This window comes from Falco peregrinus, chromosome 3 (assembly GCF_023634155.1).
Source record: "Falco peregrinus isolate bFalPer1 chromosome 3, bFalPer1.pri, whole genome shotgun sequence".
NCBI classification, from domain to species: domain Eukaryota; kingdom Metazoa; phylum Chordata; class Aves; order Falconiformes; family Falconidae; genus Falco; species Falco peregrinus.
The window spans coordinates 15,247,045-15,266,973 of record NC_073723.1 but is presented as its reverse complement, the minus strand read 5'-3'; the positions used below and the strand labels follow the sequence as shown (position 1 = coordinate 15,266,973).

At 45.1% G+C, this 19,929-nt stretch overlaps 1 protein-coding gene across 1 annotated transcript in view; it reads right to left on the bottom strand.

Annotated features, from left to right (window-relative positions):
• The window catches only part of KCNQ3 (potassium voltage-gated channel subfamily Q member 3), a 203,561-nt gene extending 183,959 nt beyond the window's left edge, over positions 1-19,602 (bottom strand). Inside the window, exon 1 of the mRNA XM_055800995.1 lies at positions 19,223-19,602. Coding sequence (XP_055656970.1) covers positions 19,223-19,560 — 338 coding nt within the window. The 5' untranslated portion in view covers positions 19,561-19,602. The remainder of the gene's footprint in view (positions 1-19,222) is intronic.
• Positions 19,603-19,929: the final 327 nt, after the last annotated feature.

The following is a 19,929-nucleotide window of genomic DNA, read 5'->3' as shown; positions in this document are numbered from 1 at the left end:
GGCTGCAGGCAAGTGAGGGTCGGTCTCTTCTGGGGATATCATTGTTATCTGGGGATAACAAGCAACAAGACAGGAGGAAACGGCCTCAAGTTGTGCCAGGTGAGGTTTAGTCTGGATATTAGGAAAAAATTCTTCACTGAAAGGGTGGTCAAGCATTGGAACAGGCTGCCCAGGGATGTGATGGAAGCACCGTCCCTGGGAAGTGTTTAAAAAACACGTAGATGTGGTGCTTAGGGACATGGTTTAGTGGTGGACTTGGCAGTCCTGGGTTAACAGTTGGACTTCGTGATCTCAAAGGTCTTTTCCAACCTAAATGATTCTCTGATTCTATAAATCTATGATCTCCAGATCAGTCAGAAACACAAACAGAACTGGTCCTGCCAAACAGTTGTATTAGATGCAAATAACCACCCCATCACACACTGTGTATGAGCAGCCAGCTGCATGGGAGTACAGGCAGTGGCAGGAACATGTGTGAGACACCAGCCATAAAACAATATATGTTCTTCAATAAATGCCACCACTTTTTTTACTGCACTCTTTCCAGCACTATGAGCAGAATAGTCCCCACGTCCCAAAGTCAGAAGCTCCTTCATCCCTGGTGAGCTGAATTGCTATAGAAGAAGCTGAATTAACAGCCCTGAAACATGACAGCCTTTAGTTGGTTTGTCTTCTCTCCCTGGAAGTGAAAATAGCATGATCAACATGTTGCTGTGTCCACACCTTTCATTACCAATGAGCCCCACCAGAGCTCACAGTTCACCCTCTCAGGAGTAGTGACAAGGCAGAGGTACCCTAAGGAAGTAATTTAATCTGTGGCATAACTGAAGACACTGCCAGTGAGGATGTCAGCTTTGGGAATGGCTTTTGCATATTGTTTCAAGGCTAGAGAGAACGGTCATTCCAAGTGGTCCCTGACCTTTAATACCCAATGTCTTCCCAGCACACACCATGAAGGGCTGAAACCCCAGTTCTTGGAGAATGTTTAATAATAATGAACCATTGCTACCCCCCTGGACTGACATCACTTGCTTTTCCACCAGTGATACCAACTTCCCCTACTTACTCGTCCACTTTTTTCACACCCTCCTTTTCATTGTCCCTTGAGCAAGGAAGGAGCAGTCTGTGAGAATCAGCAAACCCAGTGCTACACTCCTTCCAGTCTTCCCTTGCAAGAGGTTTGTTTCTGTGCCACACATGCAAAACACAGATAATACCACAGCACCGAGACTACTGATTATTGCAGTAATCATAACTGGGGTTTTGTTCAATTATACCTGCCCCAGCTGGTAATGGTAGTCATTTTCCATGTCTTGTGTACAAACATGGACACACCCTGGGGCAAGGATCCTCTATGCTGTGCATGGGCAGTGCACAGCACAAGAGACACAGCTGGGCAGGGTGGACTGCATCTCGATGAGGAAGTCGGGGTGGGGGGGGGGGGGGTGGTGCGTCTCACCAGCTTCTTAGGAAAAGGATGGAGAGCAATGTGATATGACCTAAAAGTGCTGGAAGGAGTCTGGGTACTCTGGGAGGTCTTTCATCTCTGCTTGTCCCTGAAGGTACTTCTATAGCGTGTATAAATACATTATAAATATTTTCTAGGTTAGTAAAATGGCACTTACTGCATTCAAATAGGAATATGAGCTGCAGTGACTGTGGGGTACTGTGCTATTTCAAACACACATTCATAGGTATGTCGGACATCACCTTTGCCATCACATTTGCCTCCCATTCATTTCAGCTTATCACATGACTGCAAACTGCTTATAATTTCCTTATCTGCACTTAAAATTATTTGGGGGCTTAAAAAGGGTGCCATGACATGAAGATTAATCTCTAACAGCCTGATTTTATGTTAGATTTGCTGACTCAGAATGAGACCAGAGACTTTCCTCTGCCTAATCTTAAAAAAATAAACACAAAAAACCCTACCAACCTGCAGATGACATAAAACTATAAGCAGAGAATTACAAAAGGCCTTGCACCTTGATACCATGTTGCAGGGTAAGGCATTACGTGAATCACAAAAGTAAAGAAACTTATTGAAGAGATGCGTTGTCAGGCCATGAGAACAGAGACAACCAGTAAAATCATCATCCCACTTATGTGCCTTTCACAGTGTTGCAGACTTCTAGGTTTATTGTTGTTTCTCTTATTCCCCAGTTTGTGGAGCCAGGATATGTCACGGCAGACACAGTGCCCATTTAAAAAAAAAAAACAAACAAAAAAACAAAAAAAACCCCACAAAAATACAAGAAAAAAAGGATTCATTGTTTCAAAGAAAAACTGGAAAACCTGACCAAGTGGTACCACCCTAAAGAACCCCAATCCAACTGGTAAAGAACCCCCCCTCAGAGGTAGTCATTTCATCCAGCAACATCTAAAGGAAACACGTTTTCAGGCCTGGTTTGGCATGAGACTGCTTTCCGATGCAGGAACAGTGGCAGCCACTGTCTCTCCAGGGCTACCCCACTAAAGCCTAGGGCTTGAGCATCAGGGAGGAAGGAGATGAACCGGCAGTTGCTCGTTAACCTTTTCTAAACCATTGCCCTGCTGCACAGTGACGGCTGACTGCGATGCCAGCATTGGCTTACTTCTGGGTCAGGGCGTTTAAGCGCTAAACTTGCCTTTTCTTTACAGATGCTCCTGCGTGGCTGTTATTGGAGGTAACAGGGATACTGCCCCTAAAACTGTTTAAGCAGAAGTGTAACCTGCCTTGTGTCTCACTGGCATCACTTTTTATAGCTCAAGAATAGAAACTATTCTTTTTCGCCACCACCACCACCACTGAAGTTACATTTAACGTGCCTTGAATACACTGCTCCTTTAAGTCTCTTCATTCTTCAGATCTTCTTCAGGTTTTCAGCTAAACCATGAGCATGTAGGGGACAGAGGGAGGTTCACCGTCCCAGGATCAGCCCCAAACGGCCGCAACACACATTGTCCTTGGATCTCAGCTCTGAGGGCTGTGCTCTGCACTGAAATAACAAATGAAGTTTAACTCTCCTGCTGTTTGGGTGCCAGCGTGTAACTCATAGCTCTGTACTGCCAAGTGAAGATGACAGCCGTGACATCTACAAAGAAGATGGATACACATCAGAAATCACGGTCCCCTGGCTGCCCACAGAGCCGGAATACCTTAAGCAACAAACAGCTATTTTCCACCACTACCTGGCCAAGACACCTTACTGTTGAACCAGGTCTTGGGCTTGTCCTCGGTCCACCCGGAGCACACAGGGTCTCCCATGTAGGCCAACAGCAATGACAGGTTTTACACAGAAGACACTTTGCAATTAGAGGAAAAGAGGCAACTTGCCCACAGCAGGCACCAAAGCACCAGGAGGGCAATTAAGTTATTTTCTCTATACAAGCAGCACCTTCATTAAGTAATGCCTGACACGTTCACCTACAAGAGTAGCCTTAATTCCCTCTTTCTTCTGTTTTACCTCCCACAGTTACACTTCTTCTCCCTTTTGCAGCTTTATTTCTAGCATCTTCCTCGCCTCCTTCTCCAGCTCACCTGCTGTTTTGTCATCATCATTGGAACTGTGTTCACAGCTGCCAGCTTCTCCCATGCACCATTGCTACTCTTACCTCACTCTAAAAAAAACATAGGCTTTATTGCTTACTCCATTGCCATCACCTTTTTTTTCAATCGAGTGGGCTGAATTTTATTTTTTTTCCCCCCTCTGGACAAGGCAGAAACCAGACAGGTCCATCTGTTCCCCTTGCAGGATCAGTGGCAAAGAGACTGCATGGACACCTAAAAATTACATCCCACTCTTCAACAGAGCTGACAGCTGTGAAGGAATGACCATATTGCAATTACTTTTTTAAAATAACTCAGAGATACATCTAGATATTTGTGCCCTGGATGAGATAACATTAACTTGAGGCCCTTTCCAGACAAAAAAAAAAAAAAAACCAAAAAAAAACCCACATCCTGACAATTATTATTTGGTTATCAATTTAAGGGCTACATTGCCCAATGGAACCAGCAATGATTTTTGAGCCCAGTCCAGCAAAGCTATGCTAGACGACCTTTCATTTCTGCACATACTTGGAGCTTGGGGGACATCACCAGAGTCCTGCAGAAACACAATGGGAACTTAAGAGGCACCACAACAAGATTTAGGTACAAGATGAATCAGAATCCGATGTTGCAGAAATTTGATGATCTTGGCTCATGTATTTACCTGCTCTGAGAAAGGTGTTCCAGGCTTAAGACTGTATGAGACTTGAATATTTGGGGCAGTCATCTTAAGGTCAAAGAAGCTGGCTCTATTTTAACCTCTTGTCCAGAGTATTGTGTAAAGTTATTATCCCTGCAAGGCCTTCAACAATGTGATTAGGATGAGATTCATCTCACTTAAAGTTAGTGTTTGTAATGTAGCTGTCTGCACCTAAGCTATGTATTGAAGTTCCTGTTATAGTCAAGGGTTATCTATTTATTTGGTATCATCTCTGGTAATCAGGATGTGGTTTATCAGTGTCCTCATTTACTTCAGGATGGGTTGAACAATCACCAATACTCCTACTGGCAACTGAGGAGATTGAAATGACTTGGCCATGTTTAGACATTAACAGGGAAGACATCTACATTTAGTCCTAAGAATCCCAGTTCAATTACTATTACAGCTACTACTTATGCTACTTTACATTATGATGTCAACAATCCCGTCATGAAACAGAGGAATCTCTTTTTCCTGAGTTACTTCATTGCTTGTCTGCTTATCTGTTGCTGAATTTAATAAAAAAACAATCCAACAAACAAACAAACCCCCAAAAACCAAACCTCCACCATATTTCTGGTTAGAACTTGAAGTCCTGCTTAATCACCAGCCAACAATATGCAGAATTATTGATTTAAGCCCATATTTTGCAGCTAAGCTACAGCCTACAGCTGTCTTTCGGAAAATTCTCCAAGTCAGGTTTAAAAATAACAAGTGGAAAATTGATAATTTCTTGTGCAAATTCTTCAAGCTAATATCTGCTTCCCCGTTAGACCTTATCTATAGCCTGAATTTATCTTGCATCATCTTCCAACTGTTGCTATATCATTATCTTTGCAATTAAAAAGCCCTCTGCTATAACACAAACTCCCCATCTTCATAGCCTGGAACAAGCATTGATGGAGCACTCAGATTAGTGCTTATAAATACATCATCTGCTTCAAGTTGCTTGGAAATTATGTCAAGGTAGAATAAGTGAAAACAAACACCGCCACTGAAGATGAGCACTGACACATTTCCATCTGCCCAAAATCTCTTTTCTTCACTCATCCTAATAATCTTTTCTTTAGAGTTACTGTTTCCAGAAAACTATGAGATACTACTCTATAATACAAAAGCTTTCCTATGATCTCCAGCAAAGTGTTGCTTTGGAGGTGATTATGTCCTGCTTTGGTCTTTGGGAGCAACGTTGTCCTCTCATCCCATTTGCTGGGGAATGCAGTGATTCAGGCAGCAAGACACAGCGTTCAGTCCTGCCTATATGCTCACTCACTAGAGAAAATCTTCTGACCACGAGCTCCCATCCTTTATTTTTCTTGCTTATCAACACTGGCAGAAAACCGAGCTGCAAAGCAGGACCTCTTATTGTCTTCTTGACTCTGGGAGCAACAGTTGCAAGTGTGATTCAGGCTGTGTACAAAGTGGCATGCAGATCAGGGGTTAACTTGTATGTGGTGCTCCTAAACCTCTTCCTCCTTCCACTGAGACCAGGAAAGTGGATAACCAGGAAAGTGGATAAACTCAAGGGACAGGTATTAGCTCAGATTGTACCCTTTCTGGGAAGAGAGAGATGGGTGTACACCTTCACTTCATATTCCCTCTTTCTGGAGAGAACAGCTGAGTCACTGCAAGAAAGCGGTTACCTACACAGGTCATCAATAAATAACTCTCTAACACCACCATCACCCCTGGAGCAAAGAGTGATCAGGAGCAGTGACTCAGAAGTATCTGAATCTCAGAGTCTGAGAAGACTCAGAAGGTCTGAATCACAACTCTAAGAGCTTCTCCTACAGTGATGCTGTTTGCATAAGGACTCTTAACTTCGGGCTGTGCTCAAAGTCCAGCAGGATTACCTTACCACCAGATGCCGGGTTCAATATCAGGGAGCTGTGCAACCTAAAAAAGATACTAATGATGGTGAAACACAAGGTGATTCAGAGACAATTCCTGCATCAAAACTACCTCGCACATTACAGACAATGTAATTCCTATTGAGTCCCTACTCTGAGGGAATTAGAGGCACAATTTTAGTCCTGACATAGGTGAAGTCAATGTCAAAGTCCGGTCAGTTAAAAAAAAGGTATAAAAAAGACCAAAAAGTAAATACAGCTATGTCTGGGTAAGAGACAAATTGTTATGTCAGCTCCATCAAACTGCTATCAGCACTTAGGCCAACTGAGTAAGTTAGACTGAATTCTACTGCTGTAGTTATGTAAAGTATGAAAGGCTGAGGGGTCACACACAGAGCACAGCTCGATGATCCAGTGATTGGTGCTGTACCTCCGTAGAGAGGTGATGAATGCCACCAAAGAAGATGGGATTGTGTGAGGAAGGGACAGGGAGAAAGAGATGGGAAAGTCAGAAGGAGGTGTAGAGTAGGGATAAATTCCTGGAGACTGAATGACTCTTCTGAACAATGAAAACTTGGTGGAAACGTCGAATTACAACATCAGTAAAAAAAGAAAAGAGAAGCCTTTGGGAAAGGTTTCCTATTTTCAGTGAACTCTACTCATTACACTAAAGATTACCTCTAGTATTTCCCAGTGTCAGTACACCAAACCTAAACAACATCGGTGCTAGTTAGCCCAGCGGCAAGCAACTTTGTGGTTAATACAAGCCTTGTTTCCTCCAGAGTGGGCTGACCTGCCAGCATCCCTGTCCAGATGTTACGTCTCACTTCTGTCCATGCATATTCAGGATTGAATGAAAAGGAGAGGGAAGACTTTCCATGACTCTGGGCCTAGAAGTGTGCTCATTATGAGAAATGCATAAAACAACATATTCTGGGAGGTGCAGAGGTGCGACCAAATTTATCACTCCTCATAATATAAAGTATTTCAGATCTTGGAGATGCATGAAACTTAACTGGGTACAGTCCTGAGCAACCTGATTTGACTTTTAAGTCAGCCCTGCTCTGCAGATTGGACTGGAGACCTCTAAAACCTTCCAAACTAAACCGCTTTATGGTTGTAGTTGTCAACTCGTTCCTACAGCTCCAACATCAGACACGACCTACACCAAGAAATGGGCAGAAAGATGGTGCTTTGCTTGCTTAACTTCCCCAGCTTATCTGCACTGTATTTGTTAAATAAATAACTGTGCTGATGAGGGAGGAAAAATCCTCTCTCCACTCTGGGGAGCAGAGAGGGAAGGAAAGACTCCACGCTTAATAAGCCAGCTTCTAATGTGAAGGAAACAAGCTGCGAACACCATGGTGTGAGTACTGGCAGCTCTGGGACAGGTTGGTGCTCACTTGCTATCTTGCCAGGGGATCTCCATCTCTCCTATTTACCCCATTCCTCAAGTGTCTTACCTTACTAGGAGGGCAAGTTTGCTGTTGCAGGGAAATACCTCACCAGTGGTGAGAACCTTGACCTTGGCCTCTGGTGCTAGCAGAATATCAGCATAAAATGAAAAGATTTTGTAGTGGGTCCAGAACAAGCTTGTGGTGCAGCAGCCAAATCTAATTGTTCTGAGTTTAATAGATTTACTCTACATTTGCACTGACATGACTAAAAGAGGTTGCTGGCTCAGGATTTCTGCAAAAACAAGCAAAACACAAACTAGCAGCTGTTAAAGGAATACACCACCACCCAAAAATACTTCCTTGTGTCAGGGCATTTTCATGCATTCAGATTTTGTCCAGTTCTCTGATGATTTCAGTATTAGGTTCAATTACGCTAGTTTACTGATTCAGCTCGTGAATGAAAGTGAGTACGCCCTCTAAAATACTGAATGGTTCCTACCGTAGATATCTATGAAGTCTCCAGCTTTACAGGGAAAACTATAGCACATAAAAAAGAGTGTAAGCCTACGAACAACCCTCACAATCAGCCTCATTCATTCCAGGCTGTTCAAACTGACCTTCTACATTTGTTACAGGCTTCAAAAGGACAATGTCCAAGCCACCCAGAAAGTGTCTTCTGGTCCCTAAAAGACACCTTCTAGAACACAGTGTTGTCTGTTCATTGATTTGGGGAGCTAATTTTGAGTGATGGAGATAAGAGGAGCAATGCAAATGGACAGAATTTCAGGAATAGGAAGAAGCGGGACTGCTGCAGGCAAACTCCCACCACGGTAATTCCTGTGCCCAGGTAAATCCCGAATGGCCAGAAGATGATGGAGGGAAAACAGAGACAATCGCAGCCCTTGGATTTGAAGCTTGGTACAAGAGGTAAAGTCTGGGTTTGAGCATGACCTCAAGATCAACTGCAACTATGATTATAAATCAAGGGCAAATTCATGGGAGGGCTCAGGGAGATAGACCCCATAGCAAACCAGAGAACAAACAGAAAGTGGAAGAGAACAAAGGGAAAGTGGAAAGATAAACTCAAGACTCCCAACTAGAGAAATATCTTAAAGCTACTGAAATCGGCAGCGTTAAGTAGGATGATGAAACTGAGGACATCAACTACATCATCAGATTTTTCTCTGGCATAATGTCAGGGATGACTACAGACCTGTGTGACCTGGAATAATAAGTAGCCACATACACACAGCTATTGAGGGAAGGGAATTAGAATTTTATGTTGAGCCTAATATTAGTAAAAGCCAATATAATAGTAAAAGTCATATTCCTCGTGCCTTTAGAGGTAGGACTCATCTGTCAGAAAGTAGCTTTTACTGCAGACATTTACCAGAGATCATCACCTCAGCTCCTGCTATAGACAGTGGAGAATTGCTCAATGGAGCTGAAGCTGTGATTTATCTCCATGTAAAGCAGTCCCCTACATCTGGTTGGATGAATTGCACCATAAAATCTATTGACTGTATTGACTCGATCTCCGCTGACTACAAAGAGAACTTCAATACCTATTGCGCACACAGAACTGTACACGAACTTATCTAAATCTAGTTATCTTAACGTGGCTTTGAGTCCTGCCTTTCAGGTCAGGCAAAAAGGTTCCTATCTGCCAGGTGTTTCCACTGTAAATACCTAAATTCAAGTTAGTCACCTGAGGTCTCCTTTGTAGTCGGTGGAAAATTTCAGGCACTCGAGAGGTAATTAATTTCACCTATTTTAGAATCATCTTTAGGATGAGATTAATTGTGCTCCAGAAAGTTCTATTTCCTGTTTTTCTTCAGCAGCTATGAAAGGAGTCCAGACAGCTACCTCAGATAAAGTGTTAGATGGATGGATCCCGTTGTGAATGTTGAGAGATTGCCTCTCAAGCCCTGAAGAAAAGGGGAAATACAGTTGTTCTAAGTAATTTAGCACTGGAGAGATTAATGTATTTGAGAATGCACCATGTGATAATGCCATATTCAGAGAGCAGAAACTGCCATGAACATGATCTGCCAGATCCCACCTCTGCACAGTGTCATTGCACCCAGGACCTGATGAGGTAATGGAGCAACACCTACAATAATGAATGAGACAAAATCAGGAGAAATGTCCAAATATCAGCAACAAGGCAACTAGCAATATCTTCTTCTGTGTTTTACACAAGATATAAGAAGTTTGGTAATGAAAGATCATTGGACTCTTCTTCCTGGATTAGTACCACAAAAAAATATTCTTTTGCTAATATGCCTAGATGTGAGGGTGAAGTATTTAAACTTCCATGGGAGTTTGATCAGCACAAGGAATGTTGAAACAGAAAAGGCAAAAGCCTTGGCAGAGTCCCATGAACAGGAAGAGGAAAGGGTATAGAAAACAAAACGTGTTATTGGACACACACATAGGGTGAAACCTATACTATTTCAGTGGGGTAGGATTTCTTGGGTCTTTATCTAAGTGAAGGGTCTTATCCCAAAGCAAAGTGGCTTTTTAAATAGACTCAGGAGGATATCCTCAAAGTTTCAAGATCTCACATGTAACAATTATCTCTGTTCTAGTAACTCAAAGATACTCTGTCCTGCTCTCTTTCCATGAGGCCAGCTGGCATGACCAGTGTCCATATCACCGACCTCACTTGCCTCTAAAGCAGGGAGCCACACACAGATGCCCACTGGGAGCGGTCCCAGGTCTGTCACCACACTTGCTGTACCCCCAGCCACTTAGTTGTCTCAGACTAAAACCATGGCACGGGTCATCCGGCAATGTCGTATTGCCGGCCAGTGTGTATCACTGCTTGGGAACATCCCTGACACGGTTTTGCCAATCGGTCTAGACATGGTCAATGACTTCTCTAGGCATGAAAAAAGCTGCTGCCATAGCTGCAGTGCAAGGCTGGTCCTGAGCCACGGCCCTGTGCATCTGATGCCACCGTGCAGTGTCTGAGGTCTGATCAGAGAGCCCCAGCCAGTTGTGTGCATTGAAATTCTTCCAGCATGTCTCACAAGAGCAGCAGTGTTAGCAAAGGTAGAAAAGCAAATTCCAGTTTGTGTAATTACCTTCCTAAATTAATTCCCCTGCAATTTCAATCAGCTGCTCTTGACATTCCCTCCTCAGGGTGTAATCCCTCCTCATAAACACTCTGAGTGGTGCATGGAGCGGCATGAAGGGAACAAAGATAAGCAGAGCTGATGCTGCACTGCTGAGAGCCTGGTGGGCAGCTCCCCACCGTGCGCTTGGGGGATTTCGCTATCAGACCCTCAACAGCTGTACTTGCTTCTACAACATCCCCACTGGAAACAGAAAATTTTAGACTCTCTATATTTACAGTCAGTGTGGAATGCCCTGTAAAGAGTCTTCTGGTTTAGGATTAACATCTCTGTCGTTCACCCAAAGTCAGGTGTTAGCCAGATCTAATGGCTCCTATAAAATATATAAGAACTAGGACTTGAATGGATCGGGGCAAAGCTTTCAGCATTGCTTTAGCTCTACTCTAGTGGTGGATGGCACTAGGAACATTGAATCATTTTGTTATACGAGATACACACTTGCCATGTCAAAAGCATGAAAAATCTGAGATGGGAAGATAACAATTAAAGGCAGATTACTGAACTAAACAGATAAACATAGCCCAACAATCAGGTCTGAATAAAAAAGAAATGAGGAAATATTTGCTGTTGTGACATAGGTGCACTGTCTAGTTCTAGTATTAATTCAGGTGACTGGGAGAAACTACATAAAATTAAAAACCAGCTTCAGAGCTATAAATAAAGCCATAAAAAATGATATTGTATTAACCAGGAAGGGGGGAAGTTGCTATTTAGTGAAATGCTGAATGGATTTTCTTAGTTCTGGTCTTACTAAGTGCTTCCTTAATGATCTATAAAAAGAATTAAATTGAATGTTAACAGAATTCCGAGGTACTAATCTGGAAGGTGATCAAAACACCAGCAAGGACAGAAGAAAGTAAAAATTAAAAGCATCTGAGTTTAAAAAACACCACTGGAGAGTCAACATGACAATCACAGACTAATACAGGTTGGCAATGGAATGCAAAACACATCCATGCAACTCTGACAACAGGGAGGACAAGCGAGATGCCAGTACCCATAAAATGAAATAAAGTCTGTAAAGTCTAAGGAAGCAAAAGACAAGAGCCAACCCAGAGAGGATTAGGATTGCTCCACTGCCACTGCCATACAATGAACTCGTAATGCTCCACTACCATCTACCAGCAACCTAAAAAAAGTGAAGTAGAAAAGACTTTGGCAAGATAAATGCATGTAGGAGAAGGGAGTGAGAGCACATGCCACCTCAAGAGGCACTGGATGCTTATCATGCCAGGGTCTCAGCACCTCTCCACACTGAGATTTAGCAGTGTTGGAGATACATAACTCCAGCCTGGTTTTCAAAACCCACACAAATGAGCAAAAGGCAGTGCCTCTAAGGAGGGCAAGTTGTTATCCTGGTGACTGTAACCAGAGGTGGCTGTTAAGGTATGGAGGGGATGAAGGCCTGTGGAGGATCCTCCACAAGATCCACCACAGGCCTTGATCTATAGCTTAGGAGGATCTCACCTCACCAGGCCCAAGCAGAGCAGCAAGCTGTTGTGCAGAGGAAGGTGATGATACCTAGTGATGCTTTCCACCAAATCTGTCACACTCTTCTGCTTGGGATGACCTCAGTGTCACCTTGGATAGGTTCCTCGTGACATCAGTGGGACCTTTCACTTGCTCCAAGTTAAACATGCTCTTAATCAGTTTGCTCACTTAAGGCTGAGGAAGGCAATTTACAGATTTCCAGCCTGAAAGTTCTCCCAGAGTGCTTTTTTCCAAAGTAGGTTACCATGAACCTAAATATCCCTGGGCATGTCCCTATTTCCACAGAAAATGCTGTTTCCCAGCTATCATCCTAAGACAGAAGGCAGCATATACTTAACAGCTTTTGTGGACCATATTCCTTGTAAAGCTATTAATATTTAAGTTAGCCCATTTAATACAGTATCTGCCAGAAGCAATAGCAGATGCAATGTCTCTGTGGCTCCATTCCTTCTGTAAAGTTCCACGCACAAGAAGGGAATATAGCATTATTAAATACAAGAAAGGAATATACCATTATTAAATACAAGAATAAACATTATCATTTATTTATACCATGCAGGGCCCAAACACCCAGCTGCCTGGCTGTGTCTAAGGTCACCAATCTATTATGTTTTTAAACAAGATATAAATGAACTTAACACTCCCTTGACTGATTTTATTGGGAAAGTTTCTTACAGCTGTTAAATTAGACAGAAATTACTCAGGTTCAGACCTTGTCCTTGAATATGCATAACATCACCTGACCTTGCACATACATCTCACTGCTGGAAAGGATTTTTACAGACCAAGAGGCACAGAATTGTGCTTTACATACACGTGCAGGTTTTTTTGTTGGCTAAGCTATAAATAAAAAGGATTTAATCAAGTGATACAGGGAGCCCCAAAGAAAGAACAGAAAGATGCTGGGTGAGTAGCCTTTGGCGTGATGTTTGGGAGAAGTAGAAACTGCTGGGGCACCTTCATGTTCACTTGAACACACTCAAGCACACAGTACTTGGTAAATTACTGGCGTAATATGTATGCAAAGATTTTTTTAATCCCACTGTTAATATGCATAGTCTTTAGTTACTATTTTTTCCATTAAGTTTGTTTTGAATGTTCCTACATTCTGCACTAAAATGAGCAAAACAGGTGTGGAAAGTCTCTCACTGCTCGTTTTGAAAATGTTTCCCTAATCTCCATTAAAACTCAGGTCCAAAAAAAAGAAGTAAAACCCACGTGGCCTTGCTGCCTGGCAGCCAACCCAGAAGTGCCCAGACCCTGCTGTGCCCTGTGACGATCTGATGTTTGCTGTGAGGAGAAAAAGAGAGACACAAGAAGAAACTGAGACGGCTTTTATGAACCAAGTGGTACCTCCAACCAGACTCCCAGATGCTGGGCTGGAGATACTGTGACAAGTCTAGTCCTGGGCTTTACCACAGACAGTGTCTCCAGGACTGCCAGGGTACCACTGAGATGGTGCTGCTTTTCACTACCAGCTTTCTCAAAAGAGAAGAAAAAAATCTGCTGGCTGACAGAGGGGCTTTGCTGTACCTCCGCTCATCAAAATGATGAAATTTGGGACTGTTTTGTTTTATAGAAATTACACCAGGCGCTATGAGTTCTTTCTGAGGGGCTTATTCCTGGGCTGAGCTGACAGCATTGAAAGACCAGCTGCTATTTGCTGTTGCTGGTGGCTCCAATGCTCACCCGTACATTGCACCATCCCTCATAGATCTTGACGCCCACCCCTATAAGGCTGCATCACCTGGTGCGAGTGGCAGATTGCACTTGCAGAGGCTGCTCAGGGACCTGCATCCCAAGGGGTTTTGGGGGACACTGAGGTGTACGCCTGTGCTACAGGCAGCTGTGCACCTGCAGCTCCCACAAACACATCAATCAAGCAGGCATGAGCAGCTCCACAGCTCAGCGAGTTAGCAGTGTAGCCATGGCAGTGCCAAGTGCACAGGCTGACCCACCCAACCTGTGGGTACCCACTCCGGGAGTGCGTCTTGCTATGGGCACCAAGGCCCTTGCAAGGAGATCTGAGGCTGTAGTGAAAACCCACCTATTCCCACCAAAAGGCCTGTAATTTCAGAGGTAGTTTACGTGCTTAAAGAAGCACTGGGCACATACGAGCTGCTGAAGTGACTCCAAAGCTATAGTTGGGGATCTTAAGCCACCCACATTATACAGGCTGTGGCTCCCCCAGGCTCTGCTGCCCCTTCTCATTCCTACCAGCAAACCCCAGCTTTCAGCAGCCAGTGACTACAGCCTGTGATGTTGGCTGCTCCCAGTGGCTGAGATACCATCACATCTCGCTAAACCACACGCAAACCCAGGACGGACTCCACAAGCCTCAGCGGAGATGGAATAGCAGAGGTGTGCAGTGAGGTCTCCAATGACTAAGATTTCATTATTTTTTACAAAGTATACTGCAGAATATTTATCCATGCATTACGCTGAATTAGCATAAATAATTAAAACAGACTTCGTATTGGCGAACACATAAGCAAAGGGCACTTGCTAATGGACCAGGCTTGCTCTGCTGCTCTGGGGACTCACTTAGAGACAAGTCCATGCCAAACAGGCCAAGGAAGGATTCATAATTGTCCTTCTTTTTACCCCGAACCTATTCCCATATCACCACAGATGGCTGACACAGGCTGGTGGATCAGCACATCTTACGTAGTATCTCCTTAAGGGTTAAGAGGAAAATAACGGAAAGTTCCAAGACCTCCAACCTATTCCCCAAGTTCTGCAACACTCTTTTCTGCAAACCACCCACCTACAATCAGTCATGCAAGAGGTGCTTGCTGGTGCTTCCCAGAAATATTGATGATTTGTTGAATCGCATGACTCTGCCTCCTCTTCTTATTCCAGGTATTAAGTGGTATTGAAAGAAGATTGCATGGCAAATAGGGAATGGTTTTCAATTGTTCCCCACGGTTCCCTCTCTCATCAGCAAGCATGCCGTGGTGATCTACACCAGCAGAGTGCAGTCAATATTACACACTGTCCCACAAAAGAAAACCTACTCCCAAGCCTTTTCCTGGTCTTCTTTTTCCATGAAACTAAAGGTTACAGCTGTCTCAGAGAATGGTATGAAAATAAGAGTATCTCCTAGCTACCTCTCCTTTAGCCTCTTTTTTCTTTAAGTCAGGTTGAAAATTTTCCACAGATTGCAAGTGCAGTCTGGATCTGTATTTTGTAATCTTTCTGGACTCTGCTCATTATCTACCAAAAAAAAAAAAAAATGCTTACAATTAAAAATGATCCGGTTCATTTGCTTCATTTATGGTTCTGTGCATAAACAAAGCATTTGGATGGCTTCTGGAGGTGAACAGGTCTCAAGTCGGTATCCCTGGCCAAAGTACACATCCCACCAGGAACAATCACAGGGGCTTCATACAATATATTGCGTTGCTCAACACAAAGGAAAATACAGTACATCACAGGAACAGCAGTCATACCTACAGGGAGACTAGTTCAGAAAGGAGCAGGGATAGATTGTAGCATGACCTGCAACCCCCAAGAGACGTTTCCAAATTAAAACCCACAAAGCTTAAACAAGATTGGGTTTTTTTTTAATGAAAATGTTCAACAGGAGTTTAGCTTTACAAAGGTGAAAATTTTCAGGGGAAAATCAATTTTCTTTTACCATCTATGCCATTAGATACTGCCATATTGCCAAGAAGTCTGTGAACTCTGGTGTCCTGAAAGATGGGAACCTCCTGGATGTTTAGTAAATCCCCTGTCTAGCAGAGCTGCCAGAGAATAAATGTTTTCAAGTGGTGAAGGAAACAAAATCAGCTTCTTTAGTACCAAATCACCTTTCTCTTTGCTATAAGGATAGGCTTGGACAAACTCACTTGTGCCCAGCGAGGAAGGAGGAAGAATCACAAAGAAATTATCTCATGTCACTTTCCGTAAATCACCACCAGTGAAAGCTGAACACTAAAATTGCCACCAGGAATTTCTCCCTTTCTCCCCTGCATCTTTGTCCCTAGGGCATGGTAGGGCCTGACCACATTTATGCTTTCTCACTGAATTATTTCAATAGACTGACGCATTTCAGTAGCTCTAACCCCACCTAAAGTAAAGGGAGCGTCTACAGCAGGCACCGCATCAAACCTTATTTGTGTGCACATTATAACAGTGAGATACACAAAGGATCATGACCCCTTTGCAGCCATATGGGCATCACTGTACGATTTAATGAGATCCCATCTGTACCACCCTTTTAAAAGTTCTGGCATCCAAAGCTTTTGCAAAGAGCCTTGCAAAGCCCCTTCCTGCCCCCACACAACACCCTCGGCGTGTCCTGAAAGTTGCAACCCTCTTCCATCAGCAGCTTCCCACCTCTTAAATCCTGGGATATACACAGCACTGGAGCCCTTTGCATCATCTTTTCATTAAACACCTCCGAATGTTTGGATCTATAAGGAGCCCATCACATCCACCCATGCTGCAATCCCTTTTGGCCCTCAGTTGTTTATTCTCTGGTGTGGTTTGTTTTGGTTTTGTTTTAATATGAGAGGAACCTTCTTACTCTGAATTTTGGTTGCATAGTGTTTATTGAAAAGTTACTCAGAATATTGAGACAAAGTGTAGCATGTCATTAAGATAAATGGGACTTTTCTCAAAAATTAAAACAGCATTAAATTTGTAGATTTTATGGAAGGGCTGGCAATCTGTCACCTACCCAAGGAAAAGCATAAACTGTTCCAGTGTGAAAAGAAGCATGAGGGGCTGCTGGAATGGCACTACACAGTGTCATAGCAGCACCTCCAGCATGAGAGACTGTCCTTTTCAGAAGGAAAAAGGTTAAAAGACAGTTAATCTGAAAGAAAGAACAGACTGTGGATATCAATTTAGGTGCTGCTTTCCCACTGCACTGCTCCTGCTCTCAAGCAGGCCATCGTTCTCCAGTCACAGGAACCAGCTCTGTCAGGAAAATCTCAGCATGGTCTTCCATCACTTATGGCAGATTCCTTTTTGTAGGATTTGATCCTACAGCGAGGTAAGAACCCACAACTTCTCCTGAGTTCAGAAGGAGCCAAGACTGAACAGAAACACAGTGTGGCAGCCTTGGACTGCTGAGCCCCCTGGGTGTCCTGGGAAGGGGTGGGATGTCTGTGGTGGGCTGACAGACCAGGACTTGTGTATTTTACTTCCTTGAAGGATAAGGAAGTCCTAAAAGTGTTTTTCTCATTAATGTTGAGTTAATATTGAGTAACAAGACTTCTTGACTTTCATGCGAGCAGATCAGACTCACATCTCAGTTTTGCAGAACTGTGTAGTCCCCAAAGAGAAGTTGGCCACACAGAATGTCAGGTCCACTCCTAAGAAGCATCAAACCTTACAAACATATTCAATTTTTTTTCTCATTTTATGATCCATATTGCATGAGGATCCTCAGGTTAATCACCCGTCTAGAGAGCTATCTAAAACAAATGTTGCAACCGGAAATTCTTATACCATTGCAAATGATCACGAATCTCTCAGCTCGCCTGAGCCTTTCTAGACTCATCCACTGTCCTATTGCTTATATCCAGACATGAGCCTGGGCATGGGTTTGACCCAGCTGCCACAGCTGCCCACAGAGAGATGCCAACTGCTCATAACACTCTGGCATGTGCTAAAGCCTCACTTATGCAGTGTGGGGGGGCTGACCACGGCAGGATGAATGGGGTGCCCCTCCATCCAGACACAGCTCTCCCCAACAAGAAGCAGCTTTATGCAATACTGAGCACGATCGAACAGCAAGCTCCAGACCAAAAAGCCTTCCCAACATAATACACCCCAAATGCTGACACTCCCTGCCCGCTAACAGTTTTCCTATAGCAAAAAGGGGCGCAAGAACTGAAAAAGTGTCACAGCATCCAGTGTCCACATTTTCCACAGAAATTAAGCTGTAAAGCAGGAACCTAAGTCCCACTTTACGAAAACAAAAGAGGGGAGCAGCAACGAGTGAGGGGTACACAGCAGCACATCAGTAGTGAACGCTGCCTCTTACTCCTCGCCCAGGGCTAAAGCCCTGCAAACACCAGCAAGAAATTTGCCTGGAGGTAAAATCGCAGCCCTACACTCAAGTTGTTTATTTGTAAAGACCTCACCAAAGATCAAGACTTCCCAAGACCCAGCTCCAGGCTCACAGCCCGTGAAGCCTGGAGCACTTCATTTGTCTTTGGCAAATAAACCAATTTCAGAAATTACTGCTTAAATCCTCTACCACACAGGGCTCGGCACACATTACAGCATTAAAGAAAAACAGTAACACCGTGATCACTGATAATCCCGTCAGTTTTCAAACACATTCACAACACCGAAAACCACAGTTATTTGAATAGGACTCAGCCAATCCCGTTCTATGCAGCAAACAGATCTAATTTTTCTATCTTTCTTGTGAAAACTGAAAGGACCAGAATTTTCAGGCACGCAAAACAGTGGGGATTAACTTGACTTGTCACCTTTGGGCCGCAAAAGGAGTTTATTTCATCTCAGTTCCCTGGTGGTCAGTTTAACTTTCTGGCTGACAAGTGCTGCGGTGCCTGGGTTCCACGTGCTGCGGGGTGACGCTTATGGACCCCAAACCCGATGGTTTTCATTTGACGCTTTCAACTACTGAAAGCTCCCGTTCGCTCGGGGTTTGTAACAGCTGGTTCAACCCAACGCAACGCGGGAGGTTGAGCTGAAGCCAGCGGTGTTCCCCTGAAGCACTCGGAGCCCTAAAATTGCCCAGAGCTTGGTCTTTCTGGCATCCCTTTCCCAGGGTCTAAGGCACACAGGCTGGGGCATGCCGCCCCCAGGCAACGCGGGGGTACGCCCAGGAGAGAGCCCCGGCCCCAACAGCAGCTGCTCAGCTCGGAGAGCCCGACGACAGGGGGAAAAAAAAAAAAAAAAAAAAAAAAGTAAAACCGCTCAGCAGCACAGCCCGGAATGCGACCCGTGCCCCCCCCCCCCCGCTGCTGGAGCGAGCCCCCCGCAGCGCCTTACGCCCAGAATGATAAAGCAAAACGGTGGCCTCGGGGGGGCACCCCGGGGGGGCAGCCCCCCGCCGCCCCGGGACGCGCCCCCGGGGGAGCCCCGCTCCGCGCTGCGCGGGGGCTGCGCGCCCGCGTACTCACACGAAGGCGTGATAGAGCAGCGCCCAGCCGCGGGGTCGTTCCAGGGCGTCGTAGATCAAAGTTTGGATGCGGCGGTACTTGGCGTGGTTCCGCTTCACCGGGCGGCTCAGGGGGGTCTTCGCCAGCAGCCCCAGCCCCGGCGGGCTCCGCTTGCCTCCCTCCTCCTTCCCGCCGCCCTCCAGCAGCAGCGTCCCGTCGCGGTCGGCGCCGGTGCCCAGGGCCAGCGAGCCCTGCTCGGGGTCGCCAACGCCGCCGGCTGCCGCTCGCCGCCCCGCCGCCGCCGCTGCCCCGCCGGCCGCGCTACCGCCCGCCGCACCGCGCCGCGCCTTCAGCCCCATGGTCGCCGGCGGGCCCCGGAGGCGAGCTGCGGATCGGCGGCGGCAGCCCCGGGAGCCCCAAGGCCATGATCCGCGCTCCCCGCCCCTCCCCCCCGGATGGTTTCTTTATATGTTTATATATATATACACATGTATCTATGTGTGTGTGTATATATATATATATATGGAGGGAGGGAGGGGGGTGAAAAAAAAAGGTGGGATGGGGGGAGGCAGTCACATCCCCGTCAGGTCATCCTCGCCGGCGGGCACCTGGGCCGCCGCAACGGAGGGAAATCATCGCGGAGTTTATTTACCAGCCCGATGCCCGAGCCCCTTCCTCCCCCCCCCCCTCCCCCCCCCCCGCCTCCTCTTCCTCCTCCTCCCAGCTCC